The sequence below is a fragment of the Tachypleus tridentatus genome, chromosome 3 (assembly GCF_004210375.1).
Source record: "Tachypleus tridentatus isolate NWPU-2018 chromosome 3, ASM421037v1, whole genome shotgun sequence".
NCBI lineage: Eukaryota > Metazoa > Arthropoda > Merostomata > Xiphosura > Limulidae > Tachypleus > Tachypleus tridentatus.
The window spans coordinates 30,274,786-30,300,956 of NC_134827.1; the positions used below are offsets into that span (position 1 = coordinate 30,274,786).

Sequence of the window (26,171 nt, forward strand, 5' to 3'; positions counted from 1 at the left end):
ACGGAGAATATTTTCATTGTTTGGTTTATATTAAACATCGCCCTATAATCGGACCAATACGGTATTTAGCAATGGTTCTAATCATCCGAATTGTATGTTGTTTTCTCGGTTCATTTGTGTAGATACGGAGAATATTTTCATTGTTTGGAAGTTGTAACAGCGAATATTTTTATTACTGTCTATTTATTATTGTTAAAGATATGGAGGATATTGTTTTTATTGTTTTAAGGTTGTTGTAATAACTATTGTTTCATTGGTATCCATTTATTATCATGGATACAGAGAAGGTTTGTTTGATGGTGTTGTAACAACCAGTGCTTTTACCGGTAGGGTTTATTCTAAAACGTATGAGGGGAATTTGCGTTTTATGTTCCACGCACTCAATTTTTCTCCAAAATTTCATTAAATTCAAATTAACAAATAGAAGTAGCTACGTCAGCAATGGTTAAAAAAACGTATTTTATTTTTACATTTCTCTTGGCAGTTCCTATATTAGTGTGATTCTAATAAGATGAAGTGCTGTTTCAAGTTACGTAATGAACAGTTGAAAATGGTAATATCTATCTTCCCAATAAAAAAATAAAATAAGATAAAATACTGGTAGGCAATGTTGACTGTTATTAAAAACTGCTTCAAAACCAATTATATCACACGATGCAAACAAGGTTCACTTTAGTTTTTACTGACTACTTTGTAATGCACGCTTCAAAATCATGTTTGTTTGTTTATTATGAATTTCGCACAGAGCTACACGAGGGCTATATGCACTAGCCCTCCCAAATTCAGCAGTGTACGACTAAAGAGAAAGCAGCTAGTCATCACCACCCACTGCCAACTCTTTTACCAACGAATAGTGGGATTGACTGTTATATTATAAGCTCTCATGACTGAAATGGCGAATGTGTTTGGTGTGACGGAGATACGAATTCGCGAATTGGGGGCGTTATAATGTGACGGTCAATCCCACTATTCGTTGGTAAAAGAGTAGCCTAAGAGTTGGCGGTGGGTGGTGATGACTAACTGCCTTCCCTCTGGTCTTACACTGCTAAATTAGAGACGGCTAGAGCAGATAGCCCTCGTGTAGCTTTGCGTAAAATAAAAACAAAACAAAAAAACAATTATAATTAAATATCAATTTCTTTAATTATAACCTCGGTTCGAATAAAAATGACACATTACTGAAGACTGATATTTTCTTTCGTTCCAGCAAACTTCATTTCTATCGCGTTTATAATATCTAACTTCTAATTACCTAACTGCACAATTTAAGTGCTAAAACGTCTCCCGCTAGTACAGCGGTATTTCTATGGGTTTACAATGCTAAACGTAGGGGTTCGATTCTCCTCGATTGCCTCAGCAGATATCCCAATGTGGCTTTGCTATCAGAAAACAATCACAACCAATCAAGTATTAAAACATAATTTCAGCTCTTTTCCCATGACGTTATAAAGATGTTTTGTTTTAAAAAAAGACAGTTATTTACCGAAATTAATTAATTTAATTTTTTTCCTATTATAATGTATGTTTTACTGTCGTTTTAAATCCTCAAAGGATAAGTTGATGATTTAACAGAAAGAAGTTATTTCGGCCATAGACGTCTTTATTTGAAATATAATTGAAGTTTACTGCGAAGAAAAGTCTGGAAGCTAACTGCATGTTCCAGACCAGTGATGCACAAACCTTTTGAGTCAGGGGCCACAAACAGACTTGTAACCGTTGGGGGCCACAAAAAAGTGAAGATTAAAATCGCCCACAGTTGTTTCACACAAGATGGACATCACATTTAAGAACGCACAAATAACGATTACATCAAAGAGTTTGCACATTATTCTAAGAAATGTTATGATACGTGAACTGTCACAAAATCAGTGAGATGGATGGTGCTGCATGTCATCTACGAGCTTAGAAATGTCCGACTTGATGTTTGACGTTGAAAGATGCAAGACTGTTTTCTGATGATCATCAATCAGCTGATTGCGAGTGTCATTTTTGTTCCGTTTCATATGCGAGAAAGCCTGTTTGCAGCAGTACATGCTGCCAAACATGCTGGTGTGGACAAGTACGTTCTCTTTCAGATTAGCAAATGTATCAGGTAACGTTTTGTAGAAGTCAAGCAAACTGTTTTCTCGGTAAATAGCACGCAGTTCATCAGATGTCTGGAGATCAGTAAGTTTGAGCTGATATTTTGCTGACAAGCCATCCACTGACACACTGAACGGATCAGCAAAAATTTTCATCAACAATCTGCATTGGTTAAAGTCATGAAACCGTGAGTTGAAGGATTGAATCAAGGTATCTAGCTTCCCAATATAAACTTGTGTGTCAATGTCCTGATTCTTCTGTAGCTGTGACTGAAAAGTGGGAAAGTGCACGAAGTTGCCTGATGTTGTTTGCTGCCAGAATAACTTCAACTTTGTTCTGAAAGCTGAGACGTGATTTGAAGCTGACAGACAAGCTGATTTTTGCCTTGCAACTTCAAATTCAGATCATTCAAGTGTTATGTCATGTCAAATCAGCTTGTCATGCTAAACTAGTCATGGAAATTACTTCTGTGTTTTTGTTCTGGCTTCTGAGGAATTCTATCACCTCATCAATCAACTTTCAGAATCTTCTGAACATCTTTCCTCGACTCAGCCAGCGTACTTCACAATGATATACAAGGTCACCATAGTCTGAATCAATTTCTTCAAGAAGACTTCGAAACTGACGGTAATTGAGCCCTCGTGATTTAATGAAATTAATGGTTTTCGTCACTAATGCCATCAGTGCCTGAAAACCAAGTTCTTTACTGCATAGGTTCTGTTGGTGAATAATACAGTTCAACTTCACCAACTGTCTGTTCTGTTTTCCTTGATGCTTCATCAACAGTGCTACCAGCCCGCTACTTTCTCCGGTCATGGCTGGTGCTCCATCAGTTGTCACACTTACCAGTTTCGTGAAATCCAATGAAACTACTACACAGTCGTACTGTCTTCTCGAATAGAGCAGACCCAGTTGTCTGACCCTTCATGGAACCAATGCCGATAAGTTCCTCTGTGATATCAAACGATGACGACACACCACGAACAAAAAACTAGTAGCTGTGCTGTTGAACTGATGTCAGTCGACTCGTCTGCTGCCAAGGAGAAGTAGACAAAGTTGGCTGCTTTATTTGTAAGCTGCCTTGTCACGTCTGCTGAGAGGTGTGAAATTCTTCGTTGAACTGTCATACGATTCAAAGCTACCGTCTGTTGCTTGCGAACTGCTTCCGGACACAACTTTTCCGATGCAGTAATCATACATTGCTTGACAAAATCACCATCAGTGAACGGTCGGCCATATTTCGCTATCATCAACGAAATATCGTAACTGACCTCATATGCTGCACCTAAATCTGCTGACTCCGGTCAGCAGAGAAAACGTTCTGCTGGTGATTCAGCGACAACCGCAGAGATTCAATTCGAGCTGTTCGTTCATCACCGACAACATTGTGGAAATCTTTATGCTTCGACTCATAATGACACTTTATATTGGATACATTCGCCACTGCTACTGTCGAATGACACAGCAGACAAATCACGTTCTTCTGTTGTTGAACAAAACAGTATTGCGCAGTCCAATCATCATGAAACTGCCGATCTTCGTCGTCAACTTTTCTTTTACGATTAGCTGCCACTTTTGTTACGAAATAATATCAAAATAGGGCTCGTAAGTAAATCTCGAAGAACAATTGGAACGCGTGAGATTTCGTAATTACGGAAATATTACATCATTGCACCAATGATTAACGAGATTTGCTTATTCAATGTTCTTTATTACTCGACACAAATATGGAACCCTCAGGTATCAAACTCTGACTGCTTACCTCCACAACTAGCTCTGCTACTGCTGTCCGACTGTCTTCTCAAGCACACTAAAACAGTAATGATAACTACAAGAAGTACGACAATGGAGAACACTACAGGCAATATTACTGTAATGTTTCGGTAGAAAGGCAATATGGCGTCTCTGCTTGTCGGATTCCTCCTCGATGGTGGCGTTACTGCTGACGCTGAATGTCATCATACAAGACAGAGAAAACAAATAAACTTGTTTTTGTGAGAGCACTAATAATCGAAAACTATAAATCAGATAATTATAGGCAACTGTAAAAGACGAATAACATCTTGAAAAGACAAAATGGGCTAATCTTCTCTCAATATTTTAGTTCAAAAGGTTATCTAAATGTCAGTATATCAAACAATTTATATTAAAGGAACAACAGATAGTGGTTCATATTTACTGGAATCATATAGACGCGGATACATCTTGCTTATTATTTGATAATTAACGCTACCTGAACTTACATAAGTAATGCCCTTTTTAAGTTTTTGTTAAATATTAAAATATCCATATGACAAAGAGTATTGATTTTGACATTAATGACAAACATTCTCATGATCAATATAAAAACCCAAGATCAAGGAAAGAAACATTCATAGCTTCTGTTCTTGTAGCACAACTTTTCCTTCTGATATGTGACAAACATTGAAACATTTCCACTTACCAAAAGTGTAATTTAATGTCTGAAATGTATATTCTGCTTCGGTTGTCCCTGCCTCATTGTATGCACTAACTAAGAGACTGTATTCCCTTCCAGGCACTAGATGGCCTATTTCCAAATATTTCTGCAGCGCCATCACACGAGATGCTACAGTGTTCCACACATGTTGAAATGTAGGCCGATATCGAACAGAAAAATATTGAATAGGACAGCCGCCATCTTGCCATGATCCCAAGTTTAAGGTGACAAAAGTTGCGTTTATCGTCAAGAACATCCTTTTATGAGGTGAAACTGGAGCTATAAATGATCAATATCGGATTATTTGATAAGAAAATTGATGCAGAACTTAAAAAGTATAGCACAGTATTAAGGTTAGCTCGTTGAATAGTGTTCTTAAGTGTTATTTATAAAGATTCAAATGTGGTACAATCATCTTACAGTCAGGGATAAAGTCGCTTGGTTTAAGATCAAGCAGTTGTATTTATTTCTTAAAGACCAATAGCTGAAAATTATACAAAACATGGAACTTTATTGTTACCTTGAGAAAAGTTGCTGGAGAGGCTTTATATGACTATAAGACAGAAAAAAACAAAATACAACTTTTATGTTTATGTGTGTGTGAAAAGATACTTATCTATCTTCCTGAAGCAAGACATTGAAACTTCAATTAGAATCAAAACAATTCTTTATTAAAACATACTAGTATAACTCAAATGTTATACTACCAATATTACCATGGTGACCCAGTGGTAAGTCTGCAGGCTTATGACGTTAAAATCTGGTTTCGATACCTTTGTTTGGTAGAGCACATATGGCCTACTATGTAGCTTTCTGCTTAACGGTAACCAAACCAAAACATCTGGCCTACAGTAGCGCAGCAGTATGTCTGCAGACTTACACTGCTAGAAACCAGGTTTCGATATCCTTGTAGGCAAAGCAGAGATAACTCTTTGTGTAGCTTTGTGCTCAACTACAAAGAAAACCAAAACACCTGGGGAAAATAAAATGCATAACTATTTGTTATAATAGTATTTGTTACTTAGTGAAATAACAGTTAGAAGCATTATGTTACTCACATTAAAACCAACAATTAAAAGTAGTAGAAAACACCAACACCGTATATAGATGGTGGAGGTTAATAGATACATATCATTTTATTGAATATTATTACATGATAAGATAAGTTGTTCCCCCTACCTTCCCGTTTTTTTCCCCCGTTAAAAATACAGACTAAGAAATACAGTACGTGCAAGTTATCTTTGTATCTAGTTTATCAGACTTAATTCTACAGACAATTACAACGTGTAAGACAATATCAGTTAGTGCAACTTTTGTAAAACGGAAATATAAATTGTTGAAGTAGTCATTGTACTTGTCTTTCTTGTCGCGTTGGATCGTTTCTTTCAAATTAATATTCTAAATATATATATCACTTAAATTTTCAGTTATAAATATATTATTTTATCATATTTCGATCGAGTTTAATATATTTCTTGCACTATAAGTGTTCAGAGAGATCGTATTATCCACATATCTGGACTACTGATATTTAATAAGCACTAAGAAACGCAGACGATTTTTTGTTAATGTGCTGCCCTCTATTGATTCACTGATTAGTTACCTCCTCCTTTCGTTCGACCTATAACAGTCGCACTCGGTTCGCCAGTTCCTAGACTATTCGAGGCAGTCATGTAAAGTCTGTAGCGGGTGCCGCACTGACAACTTTTTAAGGTATATTTGCGAGTGGTTGTAATCAATTTTTCTTTCATCCATTCTTTTCCTTCTGCTTTGTAATAAAGAACATAATCTACACGCAAAAAATGAAGACCGAAATTAGTAAGATAAAAATAAACATGGAAACGCACATTACAAACTTTATCCGAAAACATACACCAAAACTAAGACAGTTTAATTAATACTCGTTTGATCTAACTAAATACTTTAAAGCTGTTATTATGCAAGATACATCCTCGTTTGGTATATGCGCACTTTCCTTCTTTTTATGATGCACGAGTCAATTTATTATAAATCCTTTTCAAAGTGATCTAGTTTAATCTTTCATCAGAAGGTTTTTTTAAAGTACAAAATCAGATCAAGCAAAACTACCGAGCTAGAAAATCAAATGTATCTGACTTTTGTTTCAGTTTCCATACCTTTAAATATCGTATCGTCATTGTTTTCCCATTGAACAGTGATTGTAGATGACGTTGATGAAACGACTGTTAATGCTGGAGAAGTCGGAGGGGCTAAAAGTTAAAACAAAAAACAAACAAACACATAAAACAACTGACGTAGTGCACTACAGAACAGCTTTAGGACGTCAGGTCTATAAGTGAAATTAAAATAAATGTACATACGTATATACCCTACACTCAGGTGAATTTAAAAAATAATCCACGTGTTCGTCTAATGGCTTTTCATTAGCCATACCGTTTTCAAGTAGGTTTTTAGTTTCTTTTAAGTACTTTTAGCTTATTCTGAGTGGAAGGTAATATCTCCAACACATCTTATATTAAACCACATGCGGCTGATTAAAAACAAAGTGTCGAACATAGGTAATTTCTATATTATGACAACTCTTTGGCAGTTAGAAACATCTCGCAATGAATATCGCAAGTGTCTTCTACACGTACACGTTTTTCTAAGAAACGAGCGAAATAATCGGTCGGTTTCAATTTGTTAATCAGAGAAGCAAAATACAGAACGAACACTTCTTTTGTATGTTTTAATTCTTCTTGTAGCATAAGGATTTTATCATGAAAGTAAAAAAAAAAAACAAAAAAACTGCCAGTAATTTGACACATCCCGAAATATTATTTGAACGTTTGTTTTTGAATTTCGCGCAAAGCTAAACGAGGGCTATCTGCACTAGCCGTCCCTAATTTAACAGTGTAAGACTAGAGGGAAGACAACTAGTCATCACTACCCACCGCCAATTTTTGGGCTACTCTTTTACCAACAAATAGTGGGATTGACTGTAACATTATCACGCCCCAAAGGCTGAAAGGGAGAGCATGTTTAATGGGACGGGGATTCGAACCCGTGACCCTAAAATTACGAGTCTAATGCCTTAACCACCTGTATTTGAACGTAATGAACATTAGTTTCCAAGGGTAATATAATCTTACTTCTCTTTGGGTACACAGCATGAATGTTTAAGGAACATTATAATTTTGTCTGTAGTTAAGCAGTATTAAACCCCGGATTTTAACACTTTAACTTTTTAGACATTTCGTTGAGTCAGTGAGGTGATGTATAGTCCTCTCTTTCTTCGGTTCTGGCACGTCGAGATACCCAAAAACCACTCGCTACTCCCGTAAATCTCTGTTTTCGTTAACAGTTATAATTATCGTGGCTAACTTGAACAAGCCGAAAATTCTGGTTGTTACTTACACGATTCTAGTGTTGTGGAATGGATTTCGTCAGACCTAGGTCCGGGTCCTACGCTATTGTAGGCCTGTACCAGGACGACATAAGACGTCAAACGATCCAGGTTCGTCAGGTAGTTGACTACCTCCCCGTTTCCTGGATTATCAACATTTTTATACTGAAATGCTTCACTACTGCCCTTCTTCTTGTAACCAAGGTAATATCCCAGGAGTTTACCGTAAAGTAGATCCTTCCGCGGAGGCTGAAAAAAAAACAACAGTGAAAAAATAGGCCAATAAATATACAAGAGAAATGTTAAGTTTAGTGAAACATTTGTATCCTTCGATTCTCTTTTCGTTTATCATAAGCATATTGTGTTTATTTAATAATAATATATATCCAAAATAATACAGATACACATAACAACACTGTTAATTTTCCATTTTCATACCTTTAGAAGCCGGTCGTAGCTTAGAGTGTCGAACTTCGAATTTATATATAAGATCTGGGGTTCTAAGTATTGTTTCGTAACTTCACTTCCGGACGCGTTGTAACAATTCTAATCACTCCCATCATTTGACTTGAGAGGATGAACAAAGGGTCACTGTTGGCTGTCTTTCCTCTGACCAGTAGTTTAAAATTAAAGGTGGTTATGCTTGAACCCAAGGCAGCTCTTACCAGTCTGATTATTCCAACTAAACGCAACGTGATGTATAGGTTGAAGATTCTAATTCTATTCCAAATTTTGTATTTTAATTAATATATGTACTTCCAAACCCAAAGTTTTATGGAATATATGAATGAAGCAAATGATAATAACAATAAGAAACTCGGAAGAATTGCCGAAAAATGTGACTCTCTTTCTGCCTCCCAGTAGCACAGCGGTATGTCTGCGGACTTACACACTAAAAATCGGGTTTCGATACCCGTGGTGGGCAGAGCACAGATAGCCCATTTTGTAGTTTTGTGCTTAATTTTACACAAACAAACAAAACTCTCTTTCTGTGTAATATTTAACTGTGAGACCACAGCTAGAAGCTTAAGGGTCCAATTCGCATAGACATTTCATATTTTTGGATAACAAACTTTGCAATTCGCGTTCTAAGCTCACGAGACTCTGTGACGTGAAGTGATGTGCTCAGTTTTTGTATTTGAAAAGAGTGTGTTTTGAACTGCGCGCAAAGCTACTCTCGGGCTGTCTGCTTTAGCCCTCCTTAATTTAGCAGAAAGAGCCCAGAGGGACGGCAGCTAGTCATCATCACCCACCGTCAACTCTTGAGCTACTCTTTTACCAACGATGACTATCTGCCTTCCCTCCAGTCTTATTCTGTTAAATTAGGAACGGCTGGCGCAGATAGTCCTTCAGTAGCTTTGCGCGAAATTCAAAAGAAACCAACTGCGTATGTGATGCTAAAATAATCTTAGTCACGTGATGTTGACATTAAGTTCTACGTTACTTTAGTAGATTTAGTGTTCTGCTATCCAACCTAATATCACATACAATACGACCTGAGCAGAGTTACTGCCTCACATCGAACTGGTATTAATTTCTGTGTGACTTTTACAAATTCATGTTCAATATTTTCGTCCTAGTGGCATTTTCGAATTTCTATTTTTGACAGTACAAAAAACTTGCAATATTATAAGTTTCACCAATATATTTGCTAACTATAAAGCAATATTATAATCACTGTTGACCTGATAATTTTCTGCTTTAGAGTACCTTCTGGAATTCTTGCGAGCATTACGAAAATTAATTTTTAATTATTTGTAACTTTTATAGATTTACTTAGTAACCAGATGGCCCTGCACAATTAGGTATTTAGAGCGTTCTACTACTTATTTGAGGGTCACCCTTTCAGTCTAGGGGACGTTATAATGTAACAATCAGTCCCACTATTCGTTGGTAAAAGAGTAGCCTAAGAGTTGGCGGTGGGTGGCGATGACTATCTGTCTTTCCTATAGTTTTACACTGCTAAATTAGGAACGGCTAGCGCAGATAGTCCTTGTGTAGTTTTGCGCGAAAATTCAAATCAAACAGTAGCGAGATTTCTCATCCAACGCAGCAAACAGTGTTGACACCCACTAAGCTAACAACACGCTTTCAGTAAATTTATTTATTTATACTCATCGCAAGTAAAGTATTATGGTTTTCTTTATACTTCAAAAAGGATTATCACAAATTATATTGTCTCAACAACAACAAAAAGAAACAAAAAACAATTTTACCTTCCAAGTGACCTTTAGCGATCTGGCTCCCGTGGCTTCTACAGCGACATCTAGTGGCGGGCCTCCAGGAACTATTAAGATAAAAATTAAATTATCGAGCGCTAAAAAACATTGAAAAACTTCTTCTGATAAAACATTATTTTATAAATTTCCACTTATTTGGAGTAATAATCCAACTTGAATTACGTGATGATCTGAGAGGAAAACTAAGTCTTTGCGTGCTGTTTCCCGAAACTGTTCTCAAGCGAATATTACGATATATTTCAAAATAAACCGTACCGAATGAGATATTTGAGTAGTTTCCACCTAACCTATTGTCATGTAAAATTTTTTGAAGTGAACACAGAATAATCACTGGGGCCAGGAACATTCATGAATTTTGAATTGCAAACGTGAAAATCTGGAAATTTCAACTCATTTTTATAGCCTGCTCAAACACCAACGAGTCATTGTGCAACTAATCGGTTATAACTGTTCATGAAATTATGACACGCAGTCCAACCGAAAATAACGTTTTCCGAAAATAATGTTTGAAATTGTAATGTTTTTTTTTTTTTGTCTTTTTCCTGAGAACATCTGTTCTATCGTGTTAACAGTAATATTACAGGAAAGCGTAATTTGAGGTAAACAGGCTAACTCGTGTGTTTATATTTTATTACAGAAAGGTGTTGGTTAGGCATACTTCTAATTAACGATAACGCTGTTAACGTGAATTTCTAGTTCACTACAAAAGTATATTATTAAGACATACTTATAACTTCGAGATGTACTAGTAATGCATATTTCTAGCCTCTCGATAGGAGTGTGTTATTGAGACATATTTATAGCTTCGAGATGTACTGCTAATGCGCATTTATAGCCTCTCGATAGGAGTGTGTTGTTACGACACATTTATAGCTTTGAGATATACTGTTGATGCACAGTTCTAGCCTCTCAACGTCCGCCGCTAGTACAGCGGTATGTCTACGGATTACAACGCTAAAGTCAGGGGTTCGATTCCCCTCGGTGGGCTGAGTAGATAGCCCGATGTGGCTTTGCTATAAGAAAAACACACACACACCTCTCGATAGGAGTGTGTTATTAAGACATATTTATAACTTTGGGATGTTCTGCTAATGCATATTTATAGCCTACGAATTATGCTGCTATAGTTTTCGTACTGAGATGTTTACCAATTAAATTTTAGGGCTCTCTAAATTATGGAGATTTTAGAATGTTGAAATGGACACGATAATTTTTGAAGTTATTAGCGGGAAGCTACGTATATATATATTGATGAAAAGTCACCATTGTGAACGAGTTTCTATTGTACGACAAATTAAAACATATAGGTGACAGTCGAGTACTCGTCCCGAGTACGGAAAACGTTATGAACACGTTTTAATTTATGAAAACATCGTGTGTGTCATGGCTGACCGTTGAAGCTGCAGCAGTTAAGTAAGAAGATATCCATTATTTATTGTAGAAAACTGCAGGAGTTAACAATAGTGAAATTAATTACCCATGTCCGTTTAAATCTTTTTTGTAATTCAGTAAAAACCTAAAATTCGTTATAGCTTTAAAATGCTTACAAAAAATTTGTTTTGAATTTCGCGCAAAGCTGCACGAGAGTTATCTGTGCTAACCGTCCCTAATTTAGCAGTGTAAGACTAGAGGGAAGGCAGATAGTCATCACCACCCACCGCCAACTCTTGGGCTACTCTTTTACAAACGAATAGTGGGATTGACCGTCACATTATAAACGCCCCCACGGCTGAAAGGGCGAGCTTGTTTGGTGTGACGGGGATTCGAGCCCCCGACCCTCAGATTACGAGTTGAGTGCCTTAAACACCTGATCATGTCGTGCCTTATAAAGGAAAAGCAAGATTAATTATAATTAAAAACGATGGTGAGTAAAACGTGCACTGCTTAATCAACACGAACAGAGCATATGAATCTCGCTTTGCGCAGGCTTATAGATAAATTTATAGATTTATTATTTCAAAGGTAAAATTATTTTGTATCGCTACAGCTATTATTCAACAGCTCCCCAATGGCACAGTGGTATGTCTGCGGACTTACACACTAAAAAACCGGGTTTCGTTACCCGTGGTGGGCAGAGCACATATAGCCCATTGTGTATTAGTTTAATTTGAAACAAACAAACAGATTATTTAACGTTCAGACAGATACAAAAATACAAACAAATAGTGAAGTGAATGACAATTAGAATATGTTATGTAGTTCATGCACCTTGAACAATTTATCGAAGCCTTGTTACTAACAGAAAATATTGACATATGAAAAAGCTTTTATTTGTGGATTTATTTACTAACTTCTGACAAACAGTTTGCTTTAGAAATCACATAGTTAAGTATAGGTATGGTAAGGTATATATATAGTAAGTATAGTATAGGTGAGAATATATGCGGAAGTCATGAAAAACAAAACGACCTGTAGGTGGCGCTGTAAGCTGACCTAAAAAACGGTATTTGTTTATCACACAACTTTGCTGGAAATGTAATTAAAATTGTGAATTTGACGACAGAGCTCATTCATTCAGGTTGTTATAGATTGGAAGGGTAGTAACAACGATAGTTAGGGTAGTGTTAAAAACTGCATTACAATTACGAGGTGCGCATCACAAGATGTGTTTTAACCTTTTGTGCCTCAATAGCAAGTATCAGGAGCTATAATGTTCAAATTCACTGTTCGATCTCCGTGATATTATTTGTTATACTGTACTTCGCCAGGCATCTGTTTTCGAAATGGAGGGAGTCAGGTGCACAGCTAGAGATGGGGAAATGAACGTATCCCCTTCTTTCTCGAACCAGGAGAATATTTTTATTTCTAATTTGCTGTTTTGAAGATGAAGTTTATTTGCGCGTGAGTGCATCTGTGGAAAAAAATCACCAAATTATCAGAAAAACAACTTTCTAAGTACTTATATCCCACGCCAGGTGGAGAAAAATTTGATCCCGGGCATGAATGTTCTTTCTCTATCTTCAAGCACAAAGCTACACAGTAGGTTATCTGTGCTGTGCCAGGCAGGGGTATCTAATCTTGGGCTTTGGTGTTATAAGTTTTCAAACATGCCATTGAGCCACTTGCATGGAAGATTTGTTAAAAAGCTAACATTAATACTACCATATTATTCTGAAGTTGAAATAAACGTTTTCTGCTTCAGGGTTACCTTTAGCGCCACCTATATAAACTCAGGTCAATCTCGATTTCATTTCTTTATAAAACAACTAAAGTGCATTCTGTACTCACAAGAGATTATTATAGGTACTTACCTCTGTTTATTCGATAACTTGCAACTAGGCCTGTAATGGACAGGCGGTTAGGGTGCTCGACACGTAATGTGAGGGTCGCGGGTTCGAATCCTCGTTCCACCAAATATGCTCATTGTAGGGGCGTTATAAATCCTCGGTCAATCCCACTAATCGTTGGCAAAAAGAGTAGCTCAAAAGTATGCGGTGGATGGTGATGACTAGTTGCCTTTTCTCTAGTTTTACACTGATAAATTAGGGACGGCTAATGCAGATAGCCCTCGTGTAGCTTTGCGCCAAATTCAAAAACAAACACACAAACAAAATTTCGTTAAGTACAAGTACCGGACCGAGTTAGGTGATAAATTTCGCCACTTTTCACCAAGGAAGTGCTAAATAATTTAAATGTTAGCTGCTATTGGTCACCTTAAACACGTTTATTTATATAATTATAACTTCTTAGGTAAACATGGACGGAGGGTGAAGTTGTTTCTCTATGCATGCTTCTGTTTACGACGAAATAATTTTGATAAATATATGTTTCAGATTTGAACTTATGCAACAAAACAAACTGATATATTTATGGTACCTTCTTCCAATGTAGTTGAGGTAATGACTTCACTAGGACTACTTTTTCCTAAACTATTTTCAGCTATAATTCGGAAATCATATGATGAGTCTGGAAACAGATCTCTCACCGTAGCGGAAGTTTCAAAACCAGAAAGCACAAGTTGCGAGCAATGTTCCCAATCATCTAGCAAGGAGAAAAAGAATATTCTAGCATAATATATATATATCATAAACATTTTTGCAAATCTAATAAATAAAACCTATTCTTACCGTAAAATTAAGACATAAGCAACGATATATTTCTTGCAGAAGAATTTAAAAAAATAAGCCATTTCTTTACTGAACACATAGAACTGTAGGACTTCAGACGTCCAACGATTACAGTTCATCGAATTGAGGTTGAAACGTTTCCCGATAACTGTTATAATAATGGTGTCTCAAGGTATTTTATTGCTGGCGTAATTTTAAGATGTATTATTATTATTAGAGATAAAATAGAGACACTTTGAACAAATCTAGTAAACTGAATAATCCAATAACATTAATTCTTTTGTTCACATGGTACCGAAAGCGGATAAATAATGAAAAATAATTAGACTTAACTCGTTCAGGTAATCCAATAGAAAAAGAAAACAGTTTACGAATCCTCTTTGGAAATCTCCTTGTTGGGTTCTTATGTCTTTTTCAGTTGTTTTAGCAATTTGTTCTCTACACACACGCATATACACACACACATACATCTAATAGTTTTGTTTTTTTTAACACAAGGAAAGAAACACTTGTCTCTAAGGTTTCCCACTACTGTTTTTCTTTGTGTCTTACTTGTAATGTTTTTGTATTGAATGGCGTATTTGGTGATAGCACTGTTTCCGCTGTAAGATGGTTTCCATGACAACTTTATCGTTCGGCTACTTTGCGAAATTGCAGAAACGTCCGTAGGGGGACTGGGCGATTCTGAAGGGAGAAGTTAGATATCATACAAAAAATCTATAAAAATAAATAAAAATGACATCTTTATTATCGTTTGTACGAACACCAAGAAGGTAAATAAATCCACTGGGTCGAAGCTTCATTTGTCTATAGTTTGTTTTGCTTTTTCGGTTATTTTATGATTCTAGTGTTCTTCACAAAAATCTTTAAAAGCACTCTGAAATTTCTTTTTAAAGTTTGCATTAAATTTGTTTTAACTCAGGTTAATAAAATACGTTTCATCTAGTCAGATATGTCAAATGTACGTCGTGAAAAGTAATTAGAAGAAATAACGTAAATACTCAGTGATCTGCTCAGTTTAGGCACAGATATTTAACATAAATAAATCTAAAGACATAGGTTATCAAACTGTTAGCAGAATTTTACGAGTTATTATAATGTCCCACAGAGGGAACCACCATCAACTGTGACTGAGGTGTACAATAGAAAAAGCAACACCTTTGTTGTAAATATGGTACTAAATAGCATACAGCACAATAGAATGAATGACTAAAACAATCATACCTTGTACAATGAGCTGAATGTTTGTTTCACCTGAGCCATAGTTATTGGATACAATACACGTGTAGAGGGCTGAATCATATCTGTCAGTAACGGAGATAATTAGATTTGATTCGACTGTCGACTCGGTCATCGCTTGCTGCACGGAAAACCTAAATTCAATTGATAAAAGTCATAAGGTTTTCGTGATATAAATAAACTAATTGAAGCTGCATATAAGTTTTTCTCTATTATTAAGTTTTCTCTAAATCTATGTTGGTATTAATACGGTAACATCTAAGTTTGAAAGGGGTAATGAGGTTAAAATATATCACAATGTAAAGTGAGAAACTTGTCTCCCCTACATAGAGTCTTTCTTTGAAAGGGGTAATGAGGTTAAAATATATCACTGTGTGAAGTGAGAAACTTGTCTCACCTACATAGAGTTTATCTTTGAAAGGGGTAATGAGGTTAAAATATATCACTGTGTAAAGTGAGAAACTTGTCTCACCTATATAGAGTCTTTCTTTGAAAGGGGTAATGAGGTTAAAATATATCACTGTGTAAAGTGAGAAACTTGTCTCACCTACATAGAGTCTTTCTTTGAAAGGGGTAATGAGGTTAAAATATATCACTGTGTAAAGTGAGAAACTTGTCTCCCTACATAGAGTCTTTCTTTGAAAGGGGTAATGAGGTTAAAATATATCACTGTGTGAAGTGAGAAACTTGTCTCACCTATATAGAGTCTTTCTTTGAAAGGGGTAATGAGGTTAAAATATATCACTGTGTAAAGTGAGAAACTTGTCTCACCTATATAGAGTCTTTCTTTGAAAGGGGTAATGAGGTTAAAATATATCACTGTGTAAAGTGAGAAACTTGTCTCACCTATATAGAGTCTTTCCAGTTATATCCTAGCCGTTCTAAAACATTAGAACAGAAACCTTAGACAAAAGCATTAGAATAGGGGCTCCACCGAAAGATATACTAGAACAGAAACCTTATAGCAGAGTGTATTACAACATAGACTCTACAACAAGATGCGATATAACAGAGATCTTACAACAAAACCATTAGAACAGAGACTCTAATAAAAATCTACAACAACATAGATCTTATGTTTATGTAAGATATACTAAAAAAGAAGCCTTATAACCAGATGTACCATGACAGGAGTCTTACAGACAGATGTACCATGACAGGAGTCTTATAGCCATACGTACTACGACAGAAGTCTTATAACCAGATGTACCATGACAGAAGTCTTATAACCAGATGTACCATGACAGGAGTCTTATAGCCATACGTACTACGACAGAAGTCTTATAACCAGATGTACCATGACAGGAGTCTTACAGACAGATGTACCATGACAGGAGTCTTACAGACAGATGTACCATGACAGGAGTCTTATAGCCATACGTACTACGACAGAAGTCTTATAACCAGATGTACCATGACAGAAGTCTTATAACCAGATGTACCATGACAGGAGTCTTACAGACAGATCTACCATGACAGGAGTCTTACAGACAGATCTACCATGACAGGAGTCTTACAGACAGATGTACCATGACAGGAGTCTTACAGACAGATGTACCATGACAGGAGTCTTATAGCCATACGTACTACGACAGAAGTCTTATAACCAGATGTACCATGACAGAAGTCTTATAACCAGATGTACCATGACAGAAGTCTTATAACCAGATGTACCATGACAGGAGTCTTATAGCCATACGTACTACGACAGAAGTCTTATAACCAGATGTACCATGACAGGAGTCTTACAGACAGATGTACCATGACAGGAGTCTTACAGACAGATGTACCATGACAGGAGTCTTATAGCCATACGTACTACGACAGAAGTCTTATAACCAGATGTACCATGACAGAAGTCTTATAACCAGATGTACCATGACAGGAGTCTTATAGCCATACGTACTACGACAGAAGTCTTATAACCAGATGTACCATGACAGGAGTCTTACAGACAGATGTACCATGACAGGAGTCTTATAGCCATACGTACTACGACAGAAGTCTTATAACCAGATGTACCATGACAGAAGTCTTATAACCAGATGTACCATGACAGAAGTCTTATAACCAGATGTACCATGACAGGAGTCTTACAGACAGATGTACCATGACAGGAGTCTTATAGCCATACGTACTACGACAGAAGTCTTATAACCAGATGTACCATGACAGAAGTCTTGTAATCATATGTACCATGACAGGAGTCTTACAGACAGATGTACCATGACAGGAGTCTTATAGCCAGATATACTAGGACAGGAGTCTTATAACCATATGTACCATGACAGAAGTGTTATAACCAGATGTACCATGACAGGAGTCTTATAGCCATACGTACCAGGACAAGTCTTATAGAAAGATTCACATATTGTGATTTATTGATTAAAACAGGACTTAGATAATGAAAACCTGTACTGTCAGAACGAAACGACACCAAACAAACAGAAAACAGTTAATAAATAATATGCTTTATGTTATAACTAACCGTGTGTTTCATAACACAGAAGGAGGTATAACCAATCAGCAATGTTAATTGTGAGATAATAGCAGAATAAAGAAGCAATGGCTTCTTGAAATATCTATTTCATGGCAGACTTACAAAACGTGGAAACTCTGATGAATATTCACTAATAGAAGTAAAGCTTTACTAATTTGAATATATGTGTTTTAAACATTAGTGACATAATTGAGCTAATCATTGAATAATTGTTCTATAACATTAAGCAGTCTTTTAAATAAATGCTTTTAATTCTCAAGTTCTAACATTAATCAATTTGATTAATATATTTTTTTTTGACTTGAAGTCTAACACTAAACCATGTGATTAATAACTGGTCTGGTTTTCCTACTTCAAAGTCTAAAGTTAAACAGTCTATTTAAGTACCTTTTTTCTGTTTCCAAGTCCAGCGGGTGTTTATCTCTCTGCCACTTTACAACCAAAGTCTGCTTTCCTTCAGCTACACATTTTAAAATTGTTTTATCTCCCTTGGCAACGGTCTGGCTGGTAAAAGTACTTTCAAAACGTGGTGGTGCTGAGGATGGTGAGAGATATATAGAAACAAGTTTACTAAACATATGCGTGTGTTCTAAAACTTTTCACCAGCTATATGTAATTACAGGATACGAACTTTGTGTCTTTAAAACTGACTAGACTTAAACAGAAAGTGATACTGGTTTTTGTGTTTGGAAACTGAAGACTTAAACAGAAGATGATACTAGCTTTTGCGTCTGGAAACTGACGATTAAACAGAAATTGATACGAATTGTCGTGTCTGTGAAACTGACTAGGCTTAAACAGAAAGTGATACTAGTTTTTGTGTCTGGAAAACTGATGAGACTTAAACAGAGATCATGAGACAAGTCCTAAGTTTTAGTTTTAAAGGTTAAGCTGGACATTAAGTCTTCGAGGGACTAATGCAGTAGAACAAGAAGATATACATTATGCAAATTCGTCCATATGAAGATGTATTGAAAGAAATTGTTGTTTATATATGTGTTCAACATCGTTACATTACAATAAGTACATAATGACGATATTTCAGAAGAATGCACGAGAACTGAAGTCATATTGGTTCACTTCCCTCTAGTTCCCTTTTCATATTTATGGAAACATGAAAGTATCCTCTTCATGAATGGCTTGTAATACTCTTTCTACGATGAATCTTGTTTGATAAGTATCTTCCAATGAAACAGGGGTATGCTTACTGCATCTCTAAAATCCGGACTTCGATTCCCCGCAGTGTATACATTAGATTGCACAATGTGGATTTACTCTAAACCAAACATAATGTTTATCGTATCATCGCTTTTGATCTATTAGGAAGTCCAAATGTATTAGGATGATAAAAGTAAGAAATTTCTGTCTAGCTTGTTCAGAAACAAGGTTCTTGGATTTTGTACTTTCTCTCAACTATTTCTCAACATATACTGAATAGTTGAGTTTGTGAAGTCTGTTTTAGACCTTCCTCAATATGTACTGACTTTGTGTAGATTTCTTTCAGAGCGACCTCTATACACAGTGGATCAAGGCTTACTTGGTGAAGATCTTTTTTAGAGCTTTTTCTGTACATATTACTTGTTTGTTTTTTGCGCAAAACAATAGAGGGCTATTTGCGTTAGCCGTCCCTGATTTAGACTAGAGGGAAGGCAGTTAGTCATCACCACCTACCGCCAACTCTTTGGCTACTCTTTACTAAAGTATAATGGGATTGGCAGTTTCATTATGATGCTCAAAGGGCGAGTATGTTTGGTGTAACGAGATTCGAACTGGCGACCCTCAGATAATGAGTCGAGCTCCCTGACCGTCTGGCCATGCCGGATTGCCTATTCACATTAAACTAAGGTTGATTTTTCCTGCAGTCACTTTCAGAGTTTCCTCCAAACACGGTGAATTAAGTTTGAGTATTTAAAGGTTTGTTTCTCAGGCTTTCCTACAAACACATTGAATGAGGGTTAAATTTGTAAAGTTGTTCCTTACAAACATCTCTATAAAGGAGGAATTAAGGTCGAACTCGTGAGGTTTGGTTATTTTGTGTTTCTACAAACACACTGAATTAGAGCATGTTGGTTCTTATGTATTTCTACAAACACACTGAACTAGAGCATGTTGGTTCTTATGTATTTCTACAAACACACTGAATTAGAGCATGTTGGTTATTTTGTGTTTCTACAAACACACTGAATTAGAGCATGTTGGTTCTTATGTATTTCTACAAACACACTGAATTAGAGCATGTTGGTTCTTATGTATTTCTACAAACACACTGAATTAGATCATGTTGGGTTTTATGTATTTCTACAAACAAACTGAATTAGAGCATGTTGGTTCTTATGTATTTCTACAAACACACTGAATTAGATCATGTTGGTTTTTATGTATTTCTACAAACAAACTGAATTAGAGCATGTTGGTTCTTATGTGTTTCTACAAACACACTGAATTAGAGCATGTTAGTTCTTATGTATTTCTACAAACACACTGAATTAGATCATGTTGGTTCTTATGTGTTTCTACAAACACACTGAATTAGATCATGTTGGTTCTTATGTGTTTCTACAAATACACTGAATTAGATCATGTTGGTTCTTATGTATTTCTACAAACACACTGAATTAGAGCATGTTGGTTCTTATGTATTTCTACAAACACACTAAATTAGAGCATGTTGGTTCTTATGTATTTCTACAAACAAATTGAATTAGATCATGTTGGTTCTTATGTATTTCTACAAACACACTGAATTAGATCATGTTGGTTCTTATGTATTTCTACAAACACACTGAATTAGATCATGTTGGTTCTTATGTATTTCTACAAACACACTGAATTAGATCATGAAAGTTCTTTTCTCAAATCTTCCTTCTCACTCAGAGAATGAAGTTTACTTCTGTTAAAGTTTCTCTCAGAAACTCGTATTTACACAAACAATTAAGGTGAGATTTGTGAAAGCGTATCTTTTAGGCCTTACTTTCAGATATTAAACTATGCTCGAGTTTTTGAAAAACGTATTATCAAATAGTCCAAATAACAACCTCGCACATTTTAGTTCCACTTCCACACACACAAAAGGAAACAACAACAAAGAAATACTTGATATATATATACATAAGTTTCTCCACGCGCATCCCACTATGCAAGAAGTGTCTTTTAACTTCCTACCGCCATTTTTAACGAATATGAAGTTAAACCTGACAACAAAAATCTGTATAAAAGGTTGGACAATATTTAGATTCTTATGTTTAGTCTGTAATTAGTCTGTTAACAAACCCGTATTTGCTGTTCATACGTTAAAACTTAATAAAATAATATCTTGAACCACAGTGCCATTTTTCTATAGATAAAAACACAGTTATGGCCCGGCATGGCCAAGTGGGTTAAGGCGTTCGACTCCTAATCCGAGGGTCGCAGGTTGGAATCCCCGTCGCACCATACATGCTCGCCCTTTCAGCCGTGCGGACATAATAATGTTACGGTCAATCCCACTATTCGTTGGTAAAAGAGTAACCCAAGAGTTATCGGTGGGTGGTGATGACTAGCTGCCTTCCCTCTAGTCTTACACTGCTAAATTAGGGACGGCTAGCGCAGATAGCCCTCGAGTAGTTTTACGCGAAATTCCAAAACAAACAAACAGACACAGTTTTTTCTCATCATAAAATTTGTCGTAAGGATAGTTTTACTTTTACCAAATAATGTCAAAGTACCTGTAAACGTGTTCAACATGAAACGTCTTACCATGTACAGTAACATCAACTAGTTTGGTCAGTCCACTTCCGATGTTGTTTGTGGCTTGACAGATGTAGTGTCCGGCGTCGCTGTCCTCTACATCTTGGATGGCCAACGTGCCATTGCTGTATACCTGTGTGCGGAAATTTGGGTGGAGTTCTCTGAAAGATCCAAGATGTGTCTCTGAAAGAAACGTAAAACAGCAAGTCTCAGATTCAGTCTGAGGATGGTAAAAGTTTGAACAACGCGTTTTATTTTATTTTAGGAAAACTTAATCTCTGTCTGACGAAATAAAATTGCACCTGCAACATTAAAAAACAGATTCGTGTAACTGTTCTGTAAATGTTACTATAGGGACAGCTGTATTTTTATTGCGTAAGATACATGTTTCTTTTTCATTTGTAAAATAAATAAAACTGTTCTGAAGCGTGTAATATTTTCGTTCCATTATTGTTCTAATATTCATCACTCGCTCTTTAGATTTGTTTTTGTTTTTTTGGAATTTCGCACAAAGCTACTCGAGGGCTATCTGTGCTAGCCGTCCCTAATTTAGCAGTGTAAGACTAGAGGGAAGGCAGCTAGTCATCACCACCCACCGATAACTCTTGGGTTACTCTTTTACCTACGAATAGTGGGATTGACCGTCACATTATACACCCCCACGGCTGGGAGGGTGAGTATGTTTAGCGCGACGCGGGCGCGAACCCGCGACCCTCGGATTACGAGTCGCACGCCTTGCGCGCTCGGCCATGCCAGGCCCGCTCTTTAGATAAACTGTTTTTTTCCTTTTCTATTTTGGACCCTGTAAAAGCTCTTCCGAAAAAGAAAAAAAAGAACCTAAGTTATTTGTGTGTGTGTATGTTTGGGTAGGTGGGGTTAGTTCTATAATATTAGGTGTCATGCGAGAGTTAAACCAAGCTCACAGCACGTGCTGATTTCCTGTGTGCGGTGAAGCCTGATCTGAAATATTATTGTCATACGTTCGAATGACCAATTTGGGCATTTACGCTGGTTTTTTTAAATGAAGCTGGGCTATATTTAAAACTCTAGTGGTCATCTTTTTGTTACGTCAACACTTATACATGCTTCGTATGAGACTGTAAAATAGATCTGAAACTGAATGAACTGAAATATTTATCTACTTGTAGAACTAGTATTAACATTCACTCTGATTTTGTCTGTGGATTTGAGTTGCATCTGAAACAGTAAAAGTCATAAATTGATATAACCAATGCCAAGAGTCGTATTAATATTGTACAAATGAAAGATTTGCCATATGTATCATGTGACTCACACAGCAACACAGAGAAAGGCCGCGTATTTAAAGGAACATAACTGAACATTGCCTTCTTTGAGTAAATATTCGTTACGAAAGCCCAGGTTTCGTGGACTTAACAAATGGTAAATGAAGTTTGAAGACATAAAATGAATTCCAATTGTTTATAAATTACCTCAATGAGAGATTAAGGACCTTTAGCTAAATACATTTAATATCATAATTACAATTTCAATATCATGAAACTTTACAAACATATTATATGTAAGGTTTCGTTGCTCTTGTCGTGTTTTCAGTATTTAATACACTATACTGTATCATGATGTTATCTGTGTGTAAAAATTGTTTTGACGTCGTACGATAGGAAATGGTTATGTTGCCTCTAGTGGCACAGCGGTATGTCTGCGGACTTACAAACCAGGTTTAGATATCAATAGTGGGCTGGTGGGCAGAGCACAGATAGCCCATTGTGAAGCTTTGTGTTTAAATAGAAAAAAAACAATAACAAACAAAACAAAACAAAGCCTCTAGTGGCACAGTGGTATGTCTGCGGACTTACAAACCAGGTTTAGATATCAATAGTGGGCTGGTGGGCAGAGCACAGATAGCCCATTGTGAAGCTTTGTGTTTAAATAGAAAAAAAACAATAACAAACAAAACAAAACAAAGCCTCTAGTGGCACAGTGGTATGTCTGCGGACTTACAAACCAGGTTTAGATATCAATAGTGGGCTGGTGGGCAGAGCACAGATAGCCCATTGTGAAGCTTTGAGTTTAAATAGAAAAAAAACAAAAACAAACAAAACAAAACAAAGCCTCTAGTGGCACAGTGGTATATCTGCGGACTTACAAACCAGGTTTAGATATCAATAGTGGGCTGGTGGGCAGAGCACAGATAGCCCATTGTGAAGCTTTGTGTTTAAACAGAAAAAACAAAACAAAGCCTCTAGTGGCACAGTGGTATGTCTGCGGACTTACAAACCAGGTTTAGATATCAATAGTGGGCTGGTGGGCAGAGCACAGATAGCCCATTGTGAAGCTTTGTGTTTAAATAGAAAAAAACAAAACAAAGCCTCTAGTGGCACAGTGGTATGTCTGCGGACTTACAAACCAGTTTAGATATCAATAGTGGGCTGGTGGGCAGAGCACAGATAGCCCATTGTGAAGCTTTGTGTTTAAATAGAAAAAAAACAATAACAAACAAAACAAAACAAAGCCTCTAGTGGCACAGTGGTATGTCTGCGGACTTACAAACCAGGTTTAGACATCAATAGTGGGCTGGTGGGCAGAGCACAGATAGCCCATTGTGAAGCTTTGTGTTTAAATAGAAAAAAACAATAACAAACAAAACAAAACAAAGCCTCTAGTGGCACAGTGGTATGTCTGCGGACTTACAAACCAGGTTTAGATATCAATAGTGGGCTGGTGGGCAGAGCACAGATAGCCCATTGTGAAGCTTTGTGTTTAAATAGAAAAAAAACAATAACAAAGGCAAAAAAATGTAGTACTAAAACGAACATATTAAATCCTTATTCGTTTTTTACGTTGTTAAGCGATTATTTACGCAGATTGTAGCGTACTTTACATACCATATCTGGAATTAATTAGGATTTGAAATCTGGGCACTTCCATTACTGTAGCTATTAGATATGAAAGTGACACACTTCAGAATTAATTTAATATAGTTGAAATTTCTCACGTTTTTATATACAGAGGTTTAATGGCACCACTTTATAGGAACGAGCCATGTATGTTGCTAGTATGAAGAATCCACCACAGATGAGGGTCGCGATGCCACAAGTAACAGGTTTAGTAACTATGTATTTTGGTCACAGTGAATTACAGAACGTTCTGCCTTACAGTGGAACAGCGATATGTCTGACAGATTTCCAGCCGCACTTCAGAGTCAACTGGAATCATCTCGAATTCCCAATGCGCGTTTAGTTTTTGGCTTGTTTAATGTTAGACTTGAAAACAAAAGACCACGTAGAGCGTGAGGTATACGAACATTTGTAAAGATATGTGTGATCTAAAAATTATCTCAACTTCTTTCACAGAAACTGTTACAATGGAACTTGTGATGGTGGATAATAATGCCAAATCATGGTCATCAAACTAAGCACGATCTATGTTGGAAGAAGTAATTTCAAGAGCACTTTGAGGTCTAGAATATTGTTTTTATAAAGTACAATGAATTCTCACCAGATTAGTTATTTTTTTCTAAGATAGCACTTTTTACCTAAAGGTCTCTTCCAGGACATCCGTGGTTTAGGATAGCCTTCAGCAAGACAGTCAATTACCACTGTTTCTCCACGAATGACGTTTTTATCAACAGGTTCCGTCAACCAACGTGGTGGCACTGAAAAAGAATCAATCTGAGATAAATCACCTTATATTGAAACAACAAAACTGAGTCATCAAACTTTATAAAGTATCTTATATTGAGACAATAAAACTGAGTCTTCAAACTTTATAAAGTATCTTATACTGAGACAACAAAACTGAGTCATCAAACTTTATAAAGTATCTTATACTGAGACAACAAAACTGAGTTATCAAACTTTATAAAGTATCTTATACTGAGACAACAAAACTGAGTCATCAAACTTTATAAAGTATCTTATATTGAGACAATAAAACTGAGTCATCAAACTTTATAAAGTATCTTATATTGAGACAATAAAACTGAGTCATCAAACTTTATAAAGTACCTTATATTGAAACAATAAAACTAAGTCATCAAACTTTATAAAGTACCTTATATTGAAACAATAAAACTAAGTCATCAAACTTTATAAAGTACCTTATATTGAAACAATAAAACTAAGTTATCAAACTTTATAAAGTACCTTATATTGAAACAATAAAACTAAGTTATCAAACTTTATAAAGTACCTTATATTGAAACAATAAAACTAAGTTATCAAACTTTATAAAGTACCTTATATTGAAACAATAAAACTAAGTTATCAAACTTTATAAAGTACCTTATATTGAAACAATAAAACTGAGTCATCAAACTTTATAAAGTACCTTATATTGAAACAATAAAACTAAGTTATCAAACTTTATAAAGTACCTTATATTGAAACAATAAAACTAAGTTATCAAACTTTATAAAGTACCTTATATTGAAACAATAAAACTAAGTTATCAAACTTTATAAAGTACCTTATATTGAAACAATAAAACTGAGTCATCAAACTTTATAAAGTACCTT

The 26,171-nt window shown here is 36.0% G+C and overlaps 1 protein-coding gene across 2 annotated transcripts in view; it reads right to left on the reverse strand.

Moving 5' to 3' along the window:
• The window catches only part of LOC143246626 (cell adhesion molecule Dscam1-like), a 158,893-nt gene that overhangs the window by 12,613 nt on the left and 120,109 nt on the right, over positions 1-26,171 (reverse strand). For both annotated transcript variants that reach the window (XM_076493665.1, XM_076493664.1), the window contains exons 11-22: positions 25,191-25,310; positions 21,686-21,859; positions 18,338-18,485; positions 15,436-15,584; positions 14,764-14,895; positions 13,961-14,125; positions 10,121-10,191; positions 7,916-8,153; positions 6,676-6,768; positions 6,144-6,329; positions 4,526-4,819; positions 3,845-4,030 (exon numbers count right to left, since the gene is read on the reverse strand). In XM_076493665.1, the coding sequence (XP_076349780.1) occupies positions 3,845-4,030; positions 4,526-4,819; positions 6,144-6,329; positions 6,676-6,768; positions 7,916-8,153; positions 10,121-10,191; positions 13,961-14,125; positions 14,764-14,895; positions 15,436-15,584; positions 18,338-18,485; positions 21,686-21,859; positions 25,191-25,310 (1,956 nt within the window). The remainder of the gene's footprint in view (positions 1-3,844; positions 4,031-4,525; positions 4,820-6,143; positions 6,330-6,675; positions 6,769-7,915; positions 8,154-10,120; positions 10,192-13,960; positions 14,126-14,763; positions 14,896-15,435; positions 15,585-18,337; positions 18,486-21,685; positions 21,860-25,190; positions 25,311-26,171) is intronic.